Genomic DNA, 18,817 nt, shown 5'->3' with positions numbered 1-18,817 from the left:
TTTTCATCTGTCAGTCACACACGAAAACAAATCCACCTGTCGACCGGTAGACTGGGCTGAACAGGGCTATACTACAGATGTCTGGGCTTGACTTAGTGGAAGCGAGCAGGCCAGCGCCCTCCACTGGTGATAAAAAGCCCATTAAGATGCTTATTTCCTCACCTGTCGGGTCCATCACCTCACCTCGACATATAGTAGAGAGTAATGAAGACAGTTATCATTAATACAGCACTCTGAAGATAAAAGTCATGCTTCTATGCATTTTGCGATCTTTGTGTCCTTGATCGCAAGGATTATCCAGGGTTGCGACAATATAACAATCCATGCGTTAAGAGACAGGCATTCTTACCGCACGACCTGATTGCCTCGGCAATGAAGCCATTAATGGTGCATTATGTAAATAGTAATGGTCACAAACATCTAATAGGATAAAGGCTAAGTACAGTGCAATTTAATGCTGCTGACTTTCAGTAGCTCTTTGAAGGATGTTTTCAATTATAACAGAGCTAATTTAATTCATTGTTTCGAAGCTGAAAATGCATTTTTAAAGGTTGACTGAGTCTCTATTTCAGAACTCAGGTTTAATCAGTCATGTACATTGAACACTGGAACGTCCTCTAAAGAGATTGACAAAGTTGCCGGGGATCTGCATTCTAGGTTTTAAAGGGACACAGTAGCCGTCTCCCTTCTCTTTTTCCTCAGATGGCAGGCTTCAGTTGTGGAGGGGAGGGTGTTCGTCTAAAAGATGAAAAGACCTGTGCCTTTAAGAGGGCTGTCTCCCCTTTCCCTCATGCTCCCCCTCAGCCACACAGACACTCCTCCTGTGAGCATTTGTGAGGCAGCTTCTGTCCCTTATGTCTCTTTGTGGGGAACAGAACACACTTCCCAGAGCATCACTGAAGACAAGACAGAACTCTAGGGACGACACCCCAGTTGCAGACATCTGTGTAACCCTGGCCTCATCTACAGTGGATGTCAAAATGAGAACACGGAGAGGAGACACAGACCTACTCAAGCTGGAGTAAAACATCCAGAGGTCCAAAACAGGACGTGGAACTTAAGAGATGGACATCCCCAGATGTCAATTTTGAGTTGAACGTGACACGACCAGCACATCAAAATTAACAGCGCTGGATTGGATCGCTAAAGAAAAGGTGGAGTCCTAATTTGAGCTTTCAGGTTCTCTTTAGAAAAGTTTTGCTGAAGAATCAACAGAGAACTCTATTTTATTTTTTACTGCTATTCAAGAAGAAAATAACCCACCGTATAAAATACTTACAAATTAAAGAAAGTGTATAACTTAGCTTTATATATTGATTTTTTATTCATCTTCAGAGCACTTTCCAAACAGTCTGTGGTATGAAATTTAGATGCTCTTTAAAGAACATCTTTAAAGGTCCCAGCACTGCTCTTAATTTACCAGCAACACATTTATCTTGTTTCTGCAGCTCTGTCTTGGAGAGCATTAAATAATTTTTTGATAGCGCTCTTGAGGAGGAGGTAATATGAAGTCTTGAAACTTTACAGCTGTTCACTGGAGAGAGAAAGAGAAGTGCCACGTGCATAAGAAAATTATGTTAAGCTGTGGGAAAAGTGTGTGCCTGGACTAACATTACGGTGGATCACTGAGGACTGCACAAATGTTTACGGCGTGTGGAGTGGTCAGTGGCCAGAACCAGTACCTGAGCAGAGATGGCGTGAAGCCCCACCCAGGACTGGAGTTGAACAGACCAATCCAAATGGAGAATGGGGTAACTTCAAGCATGTGCCCTGTTTATCAAAGCCAAGCCTATAACAATGCTGGACAGCCAGGTGGGGTTAATAATGTTTCTAGGCCAGTGAAACCAGCACCACTCCCAGTCCCTCCTCCTGCACTCAAATTAGGGCAAGAAGGATTCAAAAAAGTGTGCCGAACTGAGGAGGACAGTCCCTGTCCCTTCCCAGGGCTATCTTCTGGGGTGTTGGAGATGCGCGTTAAGGAAGGAAGCAAGATTCGCAATTTAATGGGATTTGCCATGGCACGGATGCAAGGAGAGAAGGGAGTAAGTGGGGTAAATTCAAGTGGTGGTGGGCTCAGACAAGTGGTTTTTACCGGGTCAGGTCGTGCCGTCACAAAGACCATCACCTGTGCCGAGATCATGAAACGAAAAGTGGGCTGTTTGCACCAGCTGACCAAACTCCGGTATAAGGTTGTAAAAGAAGTGTGGGAGAGTACTGAAGGAGGGACATCCGAGATGACAGTGCACAGGACTGTGCCCTCCATCAGCATCCTTCTTTCCAAAGATCCTCTGGATCCCCAGGAACCAGGCTACCAGCCTCCAGAGACTCTCAGTGCATTGTGGGAAGAAAGAGAGGGTACCGAACCTGCGACAGCATCCAAGAGATCCCTTGGACCTTTGCAATACACCAGTTTCCCTGACTGTAAGAGAGTGTGTTTAGGGGAAGGAGCCTCAGTCCTTCCTCCTCACTGACTGGCCCAACTGGTGTCACAGTGGAGAGGATTGAATCAGAGGCGTTCATTTGGCACTGCACTCCACTCAAGCACAATGCTGAGACAATCAGAACATCCACTCAGACAGAACAGTGCTTTCTCAGAAGAACTGACTACCAATTCCATCCTCCAGAGGTCAGTTTGACTGGGACCTAACAGGCTGCCTCTGGACATACAGCATTTACAGGACGTCTTTTGTGGTACGTCCAACATGGTCTCTCACATCCAGAAAACTTTGATGATGTGTGCTACCATGCTAATATATGACATCTAGAAAAAAATATTACATCCTATTTCACACTAACAAAAGCCATGAATTTCATAGGTTCTAGGTTACTGCTTTCAGTAAACTATTAACAACCTGTGGATAAAATCATTTGTTTGCCTTATGCTACAGTCATCTCGGCAACCATTTTCCCCATGCTTTTAAATTTAACCTTTCGGAATATAAAACGTAGATCCGAGTAGACACACACACGTACGCAAACGCACATGTGTGCACACACACACACACACACACACACACACACACACACACACACACACACACACACACACACAACCAAAGCCACTGGTGACATGACAAATGCACAGCATACACATTTTATTTGTCTGAGTATTAAATCTCATGAAAACAAAATTAAATAAATGCTTTTTTTCAGTGGGATTTTTCATTTGTATTTCATCTTTCTTACTCAAACATCATTGAATTTGCAAAGCTGCGATTGAACAGAAAATCACAGTGCGCTGTTCTTTTGATAAGAATAACAGCAGTGAAATTTGTCTGTAGAAAAAGCTGATTTAATGACAAAGCTGTTGATAAGGCGCAGTCCTAAACCAACCCAGCCTGACAGAAATGCCTAGGGCAGAAATACAGGCACAGATTATCATTAAGATAGCAATATAACATCACACAACACAGTGGAGAAAAGGATTAAAACTAGGTTTGACAGAGCTTCACACTACACTGTTCCTGCAAAATATTAAATCAAACCAACTAGCTGCTCTCCTTCCTGTTTCAGCCTATAGGCCTAGCCACCCACTATATCAATTGTAGTCTAGCTCTTCGGGTATATTTTTACATTTCATAAGCAAAATAATATGCTATAAAATATGGTATAAAAGGAGCTAAGCTTTCAAAGTAACGCTATGCACTTGGAGTTGACAGACAGCAAATAAAATGGCTGTATACTTTTTCCATTTTTTAAATGCATTGCCTCCCTGCATTTTCATGCCATTTAGATACCATTTTAGTTGCAAAAGCAGTACCTCTAAGTAATTGCAAAAGCTTAACTGGATGCTGCAGACGCTTTTGGTGCTTGGATCAAAATTCTACCCTCTGCAGACTCCACAGCAGTAGGAAAAAACAACAACTGAGGGCATATGTAATGAATTTTATGGATTAAAAATTTCTTTAAAAGTTGTTCTGAGCAACACAAACAAAATAAACCTTCCGTTGAATTAATCAATCCAAATACTTAAGACCTTTTCCATTTAATCACCCATATGTTCCACGCATAATAACTTAGATAAGTGGAACCTTGTCTTAATGCCGATCTTAATGAAAATCTGCAAATGCAAATGTCGACCCCCTAAAGTAGATTAATCAAAGTGACTCCTAATTGGAGGGGGGCATTGTTAGCAGATTTTAGGAGGAGAAAAAAAGGTATAGTCAGGTCTACGGCATTTGCTTTCGAACTCACTGGACAAAGAAAGAAAAATGCTAGTATTTCATATAGCACTTTAACAGTCTATGACGGACATAGTGATTAACCTCCCTCTCGATCCCATTAAATGAATCAGAGCACAGCAGAGCACCCAAGGTTGAATACAAAATGCTGTGACTGCAATACAGGACATATGTAGCAAACTGTGTGTCCTCAAGACTGCAGGAAGGTTATCATTCCAGGTCATTGTTATCACAGAGTTAACAGCTTTCATCCAAGAGCCTATGGGACAGTCAGTCTACGATCCAGGTTGAACAGATAATGCCACTATAAGTACATTTCAAATCGACCCGCATCTGTTATTAAGCACTAAGAATTCTGGGCCAAGTGTGAAATGCAGTGGGGGTAATTAGGGATAATGGCAAAGCGTACCTGACTGAGAGAACAGATAAAACATCCTGACAAAAGCATCATCCCAGCGCTAAATCCAATGAGGCTGGCATGAAATAGTATGGTGAAGGAGTCAACAAAGTGCATTACAGGAATGTGGACAAGGTTATTCACAAGCTGAGAGTCTGTTTTGCCAGTAATGTTTAGCTGGTGGTTTTCAAGCATGCAGTCAAGGTGAATTTGGAGGAAATACAGGCCTAGGCTTAAATTCTGTTCGTTTAGTTAATGCGCCACACACACACACATCATACACGGATGCACACGCACCGCATACATATATATTACGTATTACGTATATATGTTACGTGTATATATATTGCATTCTCGTTTTTTCTGAAGGTCAGAATGTTCTTCTGTGAACAATTCATTAAATACTCACTACATACTTCAATCATAAATGACAAAGGAAAGCATTACTTTAAGGCTGATTACAGTTTTCTGTTATGGTGGACACAACAGTAACCTCCTTCTTGCCAAAGCCAATGACTACATGCACTGAATGTGAATAAATTCATTTTGAAGTTAACATAATGAAAGTGTTGGCACTCCATTTTTTTCCCCTTCTCTGCCGCTGCAGCAGATGAGAGTGAGGTCTCTGGGATGGCGTGGGAGTTCGCTATCTCCCAGCCTCCAGATGGCTCCGTCTTCTCTTATCTAGAAGAATGGGTGCTGCCTCAATTTTTCAACTCGCCTTATCTGGGAATCCTTTAAATTGAATATTTACTGGGCCTATGTTTTCTGCTTGTGTTAGCCCTCTGAAGTCGACATTCCTCTTGCTTGTTGAGACAGGCCAAAAGGTTTTTCTCACTCATACACTCTCTTTGTCTGCCTTGTCAAGTAATGGGCCAGTGATTGATTATGTGATTGCTAGGAAAGAATGGAAGGTTAAGCAGTTAAGCAGAGAGCGCTGGAGACATATTAATGAATGGCCAAAGAGGGAATATGTTGAACAATAGAGAAACATACATTACCCAAAAATGACATCAGGCACCTCAACTATAAGTCAGGGCTAAAGCAGATTAAATTAATCATTTTCCAGACAGTCTATTGTTTTCTGCACAGTGTACACTAGAGGTTAAGAGAACACTTAAGCAGTCATTGAAAACATCTTATTGCCAATTGACTGGCTGTGGTCTATCTGCATAAACAAGCTGTGCCACAGCTACTCCCTGGTAAGTGTCTGGAAATGTCTTTTCAAAACCATTTTGTGAAATGCCTCCATGTTGGATTAATCAGTGCAGCTGAGGATGTAATTGCTGTGCTGAAGTCAAAGCTGTAAGAGCAGATAATGAACACTGACTACAGGGCTGCCAGAATCCAGGGCAAAAGAAATGAGAAGTTTGAAGACCAAGACGTCTTCAACATTTTTTCAAAAGCTGCGACTGAAGATGAAGGCTTGGTGTATTTAAATGTATTTAAACTGATTTTTTTTTTAAATACCCGACAACTAAAACAATCACTCAGAGTTTGCTTTTAGACTTTGTTAGAGGAAAATTTGACAAAGTCAAAGATTTTAAGTTTGAAAATCTGGGAAAATTGAGGATTTTCTGGAGCTCTTTTTGCTGTATTCCATAACTAACATGCAGCTGTAAGTGATATACATTACACTGGTATTCAAATAATTTTCCTATATGAGAGATAGGTTTAGAAATATGAAAAAAAAAAATCAACTAATGGCTGCTGCCCTCTAGTGGAGAAGTAAGTTTCAAGTCAACCGCAGAAAAACAACTTGCTCAAGAGCACTATTATTGATGTATCTGACAGACATAACTGGCCCAGTGCACTAGATGATTTCCACAACAAAGCTAAATGGCCACAGAATACAACACCATTATCTGACGAGCTTATTATCTATAATACAGTTTTAAGAATATAACAAAGCATTTACAACAAGCAAATGGGAGCTCTGGGCTATGCTATTTTTTGGATCATTTAATGGCAATCTCAAGGCTGGTATGTTAAAGTCTTGCCTTTTCTCAGAGACAACAACATTTCACCCTTTTATCCTCATTTCTTCCTCTATGCGATAATGAGAGGACTCAATTAGATTAAAGAATTTGAATAAATGAGGTTTCATGGTAACACATTATGCCCCGTATCTTTTCTGAAAGGCCTTGATGAGGAACAAAGAGGCTAGGCTCAGGGACCGATATCTGTGAATTACACACTCTCAGAAATAGGGGTGCCAAAGTGTACCAAAAAGGGTACAAATGCTTGTCGCTGGGGGTGTTCCTTTTTGAAGGACATTTCTGTACCCTTTAGGCTTGGTACATTTTTGTACCTTATGAAGTTGTACCATCTGAAGTACAATCATGTACTTTCCTAAGACATAAATGTACCTTCAAACTATAGTACAGAAATGTTCCCTTGAAAAGGGTACAATAGGGTACCTATGAGGGTATCCCCCCAGCGACAACCTATTTCGTACCTAAAGAGACAAAAATGTACCCCAATAGTCCAAAATATTTGGTTATTTAACCATTTATTTTCGATAATAGAATCACATCAAAGCATTTAAACAACCACAGGAATACATCCTTGATTACATTCGTATATTGCCATAGGACATGTCAAGAAAAATACATTCATTTAAAAAAAGTAAACAATCACATAAAGACATTAAACACCTGAACACAATGTTTTGACGGATCACACATGGCGTTGAAAAGAGTGATACTTGGAAAAAGCTGCCTGGCAGTCGTTTATTCCACAAGTGATGCCGAAATGAGGCTCATGTGCGTGTACTAACCCAACATGTGTAATCAACTTCCTCAGAGTAAATGCCCTTTTTGAACATTTTGAACATTTGTGGAGTGGGGGCATATTTAATAGAGTTGGTTAAGTACCCTGGTGACACTTACTGGCAGGGGTTTGTCTCCCTGGTCTCCTATGTTGACAATGCAGTTCTGAACAAAGACAAGTGTTTTCTTGAAGTATGCAGGGTAGGTCATGTTGAACACGAAGAAGGTGGAGAATGCTGAGATGTAGGCCTCATCCAGCGAGCAGCATGAGCAAACATCCACTCCTTCAACTGTGACAACACAGCGACACTGTCTTGAGAGGGCAGTTGTCCAACTCTTATCCTTCATTCGAATGGTTGGGTATGGACTCATGGGAGTATTCTGCAGAAGAGGAAGAAAAACATTAGTATACAGTATGTTTAAGCAATATGTGCCAAGTGGATTTTCAACAGATTCCTCAAATTACCTTCTTTTTTTTTGCTGCAAAACAAAACTGTCTATTCTGATAACCTGTAAACATGGCCCCTACTCCAAACAAAAAGCTTCTTGACCAATGACTGTTGTGGTAGTGTTTGATAAGCTGTTAAAGTTTGACATAATATTCAAGGGCAAAAGCAATCACCCCTGACAGTGACAGTACCTGTGAAGAAGAATTTCCCTAAGGGGACAATAAAGGTCTATCTATCTATATAAACACCAGACAAAACCCAAGAGCACAGCAGCACTGTGGATTAACAGCAGTGTTTCCCCTACATTAGCTTAGCTGTGATGCTGAACCGCAGCTGAATTCAGCTCCATGCCAACAAAACACCGAGAATGAAACTTGTGGCCAAAGGCTATGCATTGCATCATGCATTTACCTCTCCAAGGATGATGAAATCTTCTATCTTCTCCTTGAAGATGGATGGCAAGAGGAGAAGTGCCCCCTTGAAGTCAATTCCTAGGTCATACAGATGCAAATACACTTCATTAGATTTTGATAGCATGCAAATTCCCATTAACATGCTCTTGACATGGCACTATGGTACATCAATTATCTTTGGAAGAGAGAGCAAATGAATTGTCACAAAATTTACTATTTGTATGAGGTCAAATTAGCACCTGTAATGTCTTCAGCCAGTGCATTCTCTCTTGCCTCCATGTAGACCTTCTTCAGTGGAAAATCCTTGGTCATTTGAAGAACATTTTGAAGAACAGCAGTGAAGTTTTCGCTAAAGCGGCGACAGATGTTGTCTTGGCAGGGATGCATTAAATCAACCTCATCACACAACTGGAAATGAAAAGAGCAGAATAGACAAAAGAATGACATTTTACATTGAGGATTTAAACTTTTGACATGTTTAAAGACACAGACTGGAGATAAATGTAAAGTGCTTTAACCCTTGAACAAAAATTCTAAAGATAATGAACAGATTGATTAATCAGTTAGTACAGAAAATAATAATCAGATTTAGAGACAAAAAAATCATTAGCCGTTTCCCCAATCATCTTAACAATTCTTACCCCTGCAGATGTCCCCAGGAATGGATATCTCTTTAATAGGTCCACAGTACACATTCCTTCAGCTACCTCTCGACGTCTCCATGCAAAGGTTTTTGTCATGCGGTCTTTCACCAGTGCTGTGTCAGGATGTAGCTTCTTGTGCTGATCATTTAGCACCTTGATATGAGCATCAACGGAGGCTGCATCTTCCCCCACAAAGCACGAATCCTTTGTCAAAGCAGATATCAGTATTATCATAAGTAAACTCTGATAAGTTAATGTTACTCGAAATGCGGTAATTTGTACACCAAATGCTTTGAAAAAAATGCAAAAATGTTGAATAGGAATTGCAAGTTGAGCTGACTTTTGTTAAATCAACTGTGAAGTTCCTTTTTCTATGTTAATGTTATCTGTTAACATGTTTCTTTCAATTAATGTTTACTTTTAGCTTTACAGTGAACATAATAAGACTACATATGTTACCTTAGCTCTTAGAGGCTGAGGGTGTGAGGACTTACGAGAGAGGGCTTCAGTCTCTTCAGACAGGAGCTGCTGGATTCCTCTGTGGTCCGATGTTTCTGCGTGCGTCCAAACTTTTCTTTAACCCGGTTCACTTCTTCGTTGCTGATTAGGGGAGCCCGTTCTGCTTTGAACTTTCTCTTGAGTTGGCTGTGCCAGGTGTCCTAGTTGTTTCAAATGTATATAAGTAGTTAATTATGGTTACTTTATATTAATATAATCTATAAAAGAAACAAAAAAGGAGAGGTACTCACATAACCATTTCCGTGTACATCTCTTAAGAAAGGATACTTCACAATCAGGGCTTTGATGACCTGGATGTAGTCTGAGTGGGTTGGGTACCTGTTTCAAACATAAGAAAAACAACCCACAGTACACTGATTACTCTTATCCTTTCCTGGGGGCTTTTCTGTTCTTCAATTCTTCTAATCATATTGTTATTACCGTAAATAGTATGTTGTAGACCAATGTCAAATCAATGTAGCTAAAGTTGATTTTAATTTCTTAAAAATGGGCGTGGACAAACAGCCACACCTCTCCCAAACTTCATTAATTTAATTGACTGCAGTCCTGAATTATTAATTTACTCTTGAGCAAATTCGAAAATGAACACTTTGGATATCATAGTCCAGACAAGGTCTGGAGACACAGGATGTATGGTTTTACCACTATTGCCAGTTCATTGGAACCGTGTGTCACGCCAGACTCGAACGCTGGTCTCCAGATTGGGAGGCAGATGGGCTAAGCATTTGTTCTCTGCCTCTCTTACAACAGCAATATTAATATTAAGAAATTAATGTAATTATTCAGAAAGGAACCCTTACATTGTGTACTGTGACAGCATTTCATAAAGAGTCCCAATTATTTTGTTTCGGTACTTCTGTTTTTTCTGGACTGGTTCTTTGAGATCCAAGCGACTCTGGACATCTTGTGGGAATTTTGGAATGGAAATAACTGCAGGCAGTCTACGGCAAGAAGGTATAGAACTGCAATACAGTAGGAAAACAGCATTAACTAGCCATTTTGCAAACACTTAAATGCATATGCAAATTTAGACATTTATCACAACCTACCTCTGGTTTGCTTGGGACACTGGACCTTCAACTGTACCTTCAAATGGGTCGACCGGTTGTAAAGTGATGATGACTTCCTTGTAGCGGTTTGTGAAGTCTCTGAACTTCAGCTGCTTTTTGAAAGACTTGTCAAAAAGATATGCAACCATGGTCTCAGTGAGTCCACAGTCTACCGTCTCTCCATCTACATCGTTATCTGAAATATAAAGTACAGTATGAAATAAAAATAAAACCATTTTCAAATTTAGTTTTAAAGTGACATTATGGTCAATACATAATAATAATAATAATAATAATAATAATAATAATAATAATAATAATAATAATAAGCTATCATTGTGAATCTGTCTATATTCCCCAAAAGGAAGTTACAATTAATTCTCTTGATTAATTGTTAATATAAATTAACTGGTAATATAAAAATGTAAGTAAGTGTCCCTGCGCAGAGCTTACAGCTCTCATATTCGAAAATCCCACTAAGTAGGTGGAATGGTACAAATGTGTACCTTCCATTGTTTAAAATCCCTTTGAGCGGGAAACAAGTTAGATGCGATAAATTTTGCTTAGAAAACGATTTTGTTAATAGCTATATTTACATACTAGCATGTTTTGAGAAATTATTGATTTTTTTACATTGTTGTACACGGTTCGTCACTATTTATTGATAAAACACTCGAATACCGCGGGCAGACAGACATTGAACATTCCACCAACAGTCTAAATAGTCCACATTTGTACCTTTCTTTGTTTAAAACTTAGTTAACTGCTAGCTTTCGCCCATGTTAAATCTAGCTCTTCGGACTTTTGCTAACTCTACTGTAAAATTACACGTTGTAATTTTTATAAAAACACAAAATCACACCCGACTTACCTCTAAATCTTTGCGCCTCGTCGTCTGACACATCAATGCCTTCTTCCTAGGGGTGGGTTTTTATAATCGATTCATCGATTAAAATCGATTCTGGCTTGGATAACGTAAAATCGATTCATTAAAATCCTGAATCGATTTTTTAATATAAATTTATTTTGCCCGAAATGCCAGAATCTCTGGTGACATCTCACAAAATTTCAAGAACCACCAAACAGCTAAGACAGTAAATGAGAGCAGGTACACGGATTCTGCACAAAGACAAAACCCGCAGATCAGAATCAGTGAGATGTCGCCTTTCTCACGCTCGGATTCTGATCTGTCGGCGGTCCGCGCTTTGTGTTCACGCCCTTTATGCGCCGATTCTAAAGCTGTTAGTTTGATGTCTCTCCAAACAATATTGACCGAACCAGCAGCAAAAGAAGATCCAAACTACGCTTCACATAAACATCGTCATGAATTCACTCTGACTTTTCCTGTTTTGCTTCCACCGCGATGCACAGCTCTCTCTCGCTCTCTCTCTCCCTCCCTCTCTCTGTCTCTCTCTGTCTGTCTGTTTTCTGCATTATTCGCTTGCTTGTTACGCACAAGTCTACTGTTGTTTACAGCGCTGTCGGCCGCTGTTTTTTTCCCTTTTACTTACTTCCGAAAAGAAAACCTAATTTCTGCTGTTCAATACTGAACAAATTTAAACTTTTTAAAATTATTCAAAATGCAAAACGCCGTGTCTCTAATAAAACCGCTGTAACTTCAGAGGTAATGTTCATATGTTGATTAATGGTTTTCTTTCGTTTTTGATGTACTGCAGAATATTTTTATAAAATCCCAGGCCAGGAAACTCACCTTCATGTATTTCTGTGTTTTATCTTCAGCTACTTTGACACAAAGGCATCTGCTGTGATGCTCACACCTGTGATAAAGTCTTGCTTGTGTCAGCTTCCTTTTTATTGATACAAAAATATGTAAATGTACTGATCTGAATTATAATATTTCTGACTGTCAAAATTTCCCAGATTTAAATCGAATCGAATCGTGGATCGAATCGATTCGGGACCTTGTGAATCGGAATTGAATCGATTCTAGAAATCAGTGACGATACCCAGCCCTACTTCTTCCATCAACCTTTTAAGGAGCTCCTCCGTGGATAACCCCCTGAGAGTCATTTTCTGCATCAACGCTAGTCAGCGCGGAGGCGGAGCACTCATCGCTGCTGCCTTTTCGGCCTTTGGGATTAATGCGCGTTGCGAACTTGACGCATGAAAATACAACATTGTGGTATTAATGCGCAGTTGTTTAGAAACCGTTATGCTGTCTTGGCGAACTATATTTGTAACTTACAAAATGTAGTCACCGTAACATAAAAATCTGCTTGACATTTTAACTTCCAAAGAACCTCGGTTTAACTTGATGTTGCAAATTCCATAAAAACCTCACAATTAATGAACAATTCTAGGATGTAGTAAAAGCAAAAAAGTAAACGGCCAAACATAACAGTAAAATGATTTCATGTTTTTGAAAGATTTAAAACATTAAAAAATTATAACTGGAACTTAATAAAATGGAAATGGACCAGTTTTTTTTAACATCATTTGGTTGTGCCTGCATGTCATTGTGTGTGTGTGTTTTTTAATATAATTTAACATAACTTACACAAAGGTAGGTTACAGATATTCTTTGCATCATAGGATAATTTACGTAGAGAGGAGAGGACCAACAGATTTGATTATAACATGTAGCTTTTATGAGCACACTCACATCTCATATGAATTTTACAATTAACCAGGCCCATCCAGATTTTCCCATGCTGACCCATTACCACATTCTGCCACTGTCACTGCAGTACAGGTCAAAATGGTACAGATTTGTACTTTATTTCAAATTGTACCTTTAAAGGGGCATTTCTGGACTTTTAAAGACCAGTATTGTACTTTTAAGGGAACATTTTAAAAAAATGTACCTATAGGTACAAAAATGTTCTTCTCTCGTACCTCTATTTCTGAGAGTGCAGGGGGAAAAAACAAACAACATTAGCTTTGTACTTTTCCAGTAATGCTCAGAAGAAGATAGAAGAAGGAAATAAACCCTAATGGTAAGCTGGAAACAGTAAGACCCTTTAAATTTTTCCAGGCTTCACCTTTTGATCTCAACTGTGCACATGTGCAATCTGTTGAAGATGCAGGACTGCAGTTAATATTGCGAATGAACTGCTCAAAAATACTGCCTATGTGTAGAGATGAAAACATACAATTCATAATTCTTAGCACTGTCTGGCTGCATTTAACTGTGAAACTAAATCATGATTTCCTGTGTGAGAAAAGAAGAAGTTTTCTTAAAAGACCAAAAAGGAAAAAGAAAAGACCAGGATAATGCGGGCACAAAATAAAGTGAAAATGTAGTATAATTAGACTGCTACGGTGTCTTTTTCAACATCTTTTTTTTTTTTAATTCACAGAGGAATAATGGAATTCAACACAAATCCTTAGATGGCTTTTTTCCTCTGTGTTGGGCTGAAAATATTTTGGTTGTTGGAATCTCTGTTTGACACCAATTTAACTTGCACTGCCATTGATTTCTAATATCACAACATGACATGATATTACAGTGACTGCACAGCTTACTGAGTACATACTACATTGCATTTCACACAATTTTAGTTAGTATTCTTTGTTTTGTATGTTTCTGTTTTATTTCGTTTATTTTTTCTTTGGAATTGATGGAAACTGCTCTTATCACCCCTCAACTCATCATGGCAGATGGCTGTTATTCCAAGAGAATGGTTCAGGGAGGGCAGCCTAAGGATTCTTCTTTCCTACCTTTGTAAAGTCTTTCTCATAGGAAATAATTTGATTATTGACGTTAATGAATTTTCTCCACATTACAGTAGGGCCTTTACCTTACTGTATAAAACACTATGAAGCAACTGTTGTTGTAATTTGGATCTATATAAATAAACATAAATTGAATTAAAGTGAACCACAACCCAGAAAAACATTTAACATGTCTGCTATAAAACTCAAGTCTAACCAGTCAAATGAATAATGCAGGAATAAAACAAATGCCTCAATAATGATTTTCAATACATTGCTACATAAATTAAAAGAGTGATCACCTTGTTACATGACTTTCAGAAGCTTTTTTTTTTAAAAGATTGCATTTGACACACAGAATTGCCTTTCAGAAATGTGAGAAATCAATAGCAAAAGAGGGTTCACAACATATATTTGTGGTGATCAGAGATATATAAATATAAAAATGACACATAACTGTCATTTTGTCACTATACATTTTTTCCCTCAAGATCAAAATGTTTTTCCGTGACTCCATCTCCACAGAAGATGAGTATAATTATTCAGAAAATCTATTTTCTGACATGACTAACCTAAATGTAGCCCAACCCTTGCACTCATGCTTTCAATGTCATAAAATAAAACACATGCAGGAATCCGCATGCTAATTAAAAGGATTTGGCTTAAGCTCCGTCATCAAACTGTGAACACACACTATAAGGTTTTAACAGGATTTCATCAGTTATTTTGCCAATCACATTCCACAGCAAGGTTGACAATATGACTAAATGATTTGGTTATTTGAATTCAAACAGTGTCAGCTGGGGGTCCACTCTGCGCAGTGGGAGGATTGGTAGAGTAATATCAACACGGTTGTGATTACTCCATTGCAACAGTGGGGTGCTCCAATCAGAGCCGAATCACTCTACTCATTACAGACTACAAGGCCAAATATCAGTGGGTGGACCACAAAATCAGGCTTTGCATGTTCCCACTGAAATTAATTGAAATTCATTTGTGGTGCCCTGATGCTCCCCATCAACACCAGACTAATTCACATTTGCACAATTCAACTCAGGTTCATTAAGTGCAAGCACATTCCAAGTAAAAAAGCATTACAAAGCAGGGCTTGTAATCTGAACTTCACCTTTTATGGTGAGGTTCAGATTGTATGGTAACTGTACATTATGCAGTGTTTTTTAGCATAAATAGATAAACTTACAAAATATAATAATAATAATTATTATTATTATTATTGTTAATTTTTATTATTATTTTTAAATCATAATTTGTATATAAATTGGTAAACAGCCCATAGTTTTAAAAAGTGATGTCTTGCACACATGCCTAAAGCATCAAGACAAAGACTCCTAAGCACAAATTGAGCTTTCATGTTTACAGATGAAAACATACCATGTAGACAGACCTGGGCACAAATGTTTGATGGTCCCCAGCCAGCTGGTTTTGATGATCAGGCTGTTTTTACTTTTTCTTTCTTCAGTAATCAGACATTTAATACAGAAAAGTGTAAGTACATGTATGTAGAACAGTTTCAAAAGGAGACATTGTACCTTACAGAAAATGAAATGTAGCCAAAACAGCTTCATTATAATTTTCACTAAATGTAGAAAAAGCAGCCAGTGTTTTTTCATGTTTCAGTGATATTATAATGGAAGTTTTCACACACACACACACGCACACACACACACACACACACACGCACACACACACGCACACACACACACACACACACACACGCACACACACACACGCACGCACACACACACACACACACACACACACACACACACACACACACACACACACACACACACATTGTGTTATCGCCTTCCTTTTCCTTATTCTGGTGCCTGTTAACAATAATGAAGCAGAGCTCAGAGAGCTTTTCAATTAGATATATGTTTGGATATGTTAAATTAGAGAAGGAATAAAAAAATAACAATAATAATAGTAATAATAATAATGAAAACAAAACAGAAATTTCCCCTGGATATCTTCTTATTCAAATCTGAAGAAGAGTAGGCCATCCACTGAGTTTAGGTCGTAAGTTCACTGCAACTGCACAAATTTGAGCAACTTTAGTGTTTTCATTTATGGTTGAACTAATTCAGAAATTACAATTTTAATAAAACAACTGCATAGAAACAGATTAAATGTCAAGCATTATCTATTTATCTGTGTGTGACACATACTTGCGCCACATAACTCACAATCTACATAGCTCTGTATCAGTAGCACACAAAGTATGCACACCACTGGTACAAAACAGGAAGAGGTGTCATATCTCCAGAGTAAACCAAGTTAACGCAAAAAAAGTAAACTGAAAATGTATCACAATTTCTCCACTAGACTACTCTAAAATGAGTTTTCCTCTCAAAAGTAAAGAGCCACATTTCTACAATCGGTTCAGGCCCTGAATATCATCCCAGGACCCTCATTATTGTATTAATAGTAAACATATGATTACTGTTTTATATAAATGGGTTCTTACTTTGAGTTTTTGTGGTGGTGCTTTAATGCAAAACTGCAAATTTGTGTTGCAAATAGTCACTGTCTCTCTGTGAGCGTGAAAAATCATCCAGCTTCCTGAAAGCACAATTTGGTATCAGTTGTCGTAACACTGCAAAGCCTGAAACTTCTTACAAATTTACAAATCACAAGCCACAGTAGAAAATGTGAGCATCTGTAGTCCCAAATAATAAAATGAATTATTTTATTATTTTTATTTAAAACACCAAGACTCATTTCAGTCTTGGTGTTTTAAGTTTTAGTTTTCAGTCTTGATGATGCCTCACTCACCACAGGTAATGTGATTAAAGATGCTGTCATTTTCCTTCTACAATTGTGAGGATGTCTGTTATGAAATAGGCCTGTTACTAATATCCTCTTGTCACCAAATGAAGTACTTTTAGTTTTATTTACCACCAAACCCCCCCCCCCCCCCCTTTTTTTAACAAATCTTTTAAATTCACTTACTAAAATATTTTGTCAGCTGATCAGAAACGATGTAACTTTTAACCACTACTGCCGTAACTTAGCTAAACTCGATGGTGACCATGGGGTCAGGTTTTTGTTCTTTTCCCCTCTCCTAGCAACAGGCTTGTCTCAACAACAGATCTTCTTCTGGCTGCTTCCATTAGGGTTTAGCACATTTGTCTCCATCTCATCCCATCTCTAGCATCCTCCTCTGTCTGCATGTCCTCTTTCACTATATCCACGAATCTTCTCTGCGATCTTCCTCATTTCCTCTTGCCTGACATCTACATATTCCAGTCCAGTATATCTGCTATCCCTCCTCTGCACGTGTTCAAACCATCTTAAACAGCCTGAGTTGTCCATCTGATAAACTAATTTCTAATTCTGTCCGTCCTGGTCACCCCCGGCAAAAACCTAAACTTCAACTTTTCCAAACCTCCAACTCTTTTCTTCAGTTCCACCATCTCCAATCCATACATAACAGCAGGCCTCACTATGTGCTATTCCTTTCACCCCTGATACTCACCTGCTCCAACCTGTGTGCACTCTCTTCTTCATCACTCATGTGTACTGTCCATCGCTTTGGCTATTTAAACTTGTCCACATTCACTATCTCTACACTTTGCATCTTCACTGTTACACCTGTTCCCCTTTCATTTGCACACGTGGTATGTTGCTTTACTTGTACTGACTGTTTTCTTCTTTTCTAAAGAGTATACCTCCACCTCTCCAGGTTCTCTTTCATCTGCTACCTAATGTCACTACAGATCACAATGTTGTGATCAAACATCATAGTCCACAGAGACTCCTGCCTGACAGCATCATCATCTGTCATCCTACTTATCATCATTGCAAAGAACAACGGATTCAGAGCCGATCCCCGTTGTAATCCATCAGTCTCCTATCGCACACCTCACCACTGTCTCGCTGTCCTCATGCATGTCTTGCACCACCCTCACGTTAGTTTCTTGGCACTCTATGATCTGTTTCGTCACATCCTCAAAATACACACTGCAGCTCCTTCTGACCTTCTCAATACTTCTCCATCAACACCCTCAAAGCAATCATCGCAACTGGCAGTCTCTCGGCATGAAACTAAACTGTTCGCTAATTGTCACCTCTCTTCTTAATGCAGCTTAATTCAACTTTATCCCTCTGTGGTTACTACAGCTCTGCACATACACGGTACACTTCTTTTGCCTTCCTTAAGTTTCTTACTGACCTGGATAGTGTTAAACAATCTGGTCAAAAAGTCGACTACCCTCTCCAACCAACGTAAATTCTTTGCCAAATCAAACACATGGGTCATTAACAATGTGATTTACTATCTGGCCAGCAGATGGCAACTTCAAATGTTCAGGTTTTATCATGCTTTCAATTCGCAGTCGTCAATTTGTATTTCCAAATAAGGCGACGCAGTTTAGCAAATAAATGTATACTTAAAACGCCACATACTAGTTATGGAACCTACAGATACAACAGTATAGAATACGTAAAAAATGTGAAATACAGTTTTTGTAGTTTTTCCCTCACATCTTCATTTATTTGTTTGTTTTGCTTACCCGTTGATAGCAGGCTTTACCACTACCAAATTTGGAAGCTGCTATAAGTCAAAAGAGAAGCGACAGAACGAAGAAAAGCATGATTAAGGTCCTTGTAGAACCCGGTCCTGCAAAATGCAGTTCTTCTAAAACATCAAGCGATAAATAATTTATATGAATTAGCAATTTTCCGATAGCACAT

At 38.8% G+C, this 18,817-nt stretch overlaps 2 protein-coding genes across 2 annotated transcripts; one reads left to right on the top strand and one right to left on the bottom strand.

Annotated features, from left to right (window-relative positions):
• The first annotated feature begins 837 nt into the window (after positions 1–837).
• Positions 838–5,095, top strand: LOC146678292 (ribonuclease P protein subunit p25-like). Its single transcript, XM_085410929.1, has one exon. It carries the CDS (start codon positions 1,641–1,643, stop codon positions 2,469–2,471), a length of 831 nt encoding a protein of 276 aa, XP_085267055.1. The 5' UTR covers positions 838–1,640; the 3' UTR covers positions 2,472–5,095.
• Positions 5,096–7,149: 2,054 nt separating this feature from the next.
• LOC146678291 (sterile alpha motif domain-containing protein 3-like) lies at positions 7,150–11,330 on the bottom strand. Its single transcript, XM_085410928.1, has 9 exons — positions 11,295–11,330; positions 10,424–10,619; positions 10,175–10,336; positions 9,605–9,692; positions 9,350–9,514; positions 8,853–9,059; positions 8,451–8,619; positions 8,210–8,289; positions 7,150–7,730 (listed from the first exon to the last, which is right to left on the bottom strand). The coding sequence occupies exons 2-9, from the start codon at positions 10,570–10,572 to the stop codon at positions 7,434–7,436; spliced, it is 1,317 nt and encodes a 438-aa protein (XP_085267054.1). The 5' UTR covers positions 10,573–10,619; positions 11,295–11,330; the 3' UTR covers positions 7,150–7,433.
• Positions 11,331–18,817: the final 7,487 nt, after the last annotated feature.

Source organism: Rhamphochromis longiceps, linkage group LG1 (genome assembly GCF_057381845.1).
Source record: "Rhamphochromis longiceps isolate RC_006_pf linkage group LG1, R_longiceps_female_GT1.1, whole genome shotgun sequence".
NCBI lineage: Eukaryota > Metazoa > Chordata > Actinopteri > Cichliformes > Cichlidae > Rhamphochromis > Rhamphochromis longiceps.
This window is presented reverse-complemented; position numbering and strand designations above follow the sequence as displayed.

Bases quoted from the DNA above. Each gene is read 5' to 3' on its own strand.
- LOC146678292 (XM_085410929.1), top strand. From the start codon at position 1,641: ATGTTTACGGCGTGTGGAGTGGTCAGTGGCCAGAACCAGTACCTGAGC.
- LOC146678291 (XM_085410928.1), bottom strand. From the start codon at position 10,572: ATGGTTGCATATCTTTTTGACAAGTCTTTCAAAAAGCAGCTGAAGTTC. The intron at 9,693-10,174 runs GTAAGGGTTCCT...TGTTTGAAACAG, and splicing joins ATGCTGTCACAGTACACAAT to GTACCCAACCCACTCAGACT. The intron at 9,515-9,604 runs GTGAGTACCTCT...TGAAACAACTAG, and splicing joins ATGTACACGGAAATGGTTAT to GACACCTGGCACAGCCAACT.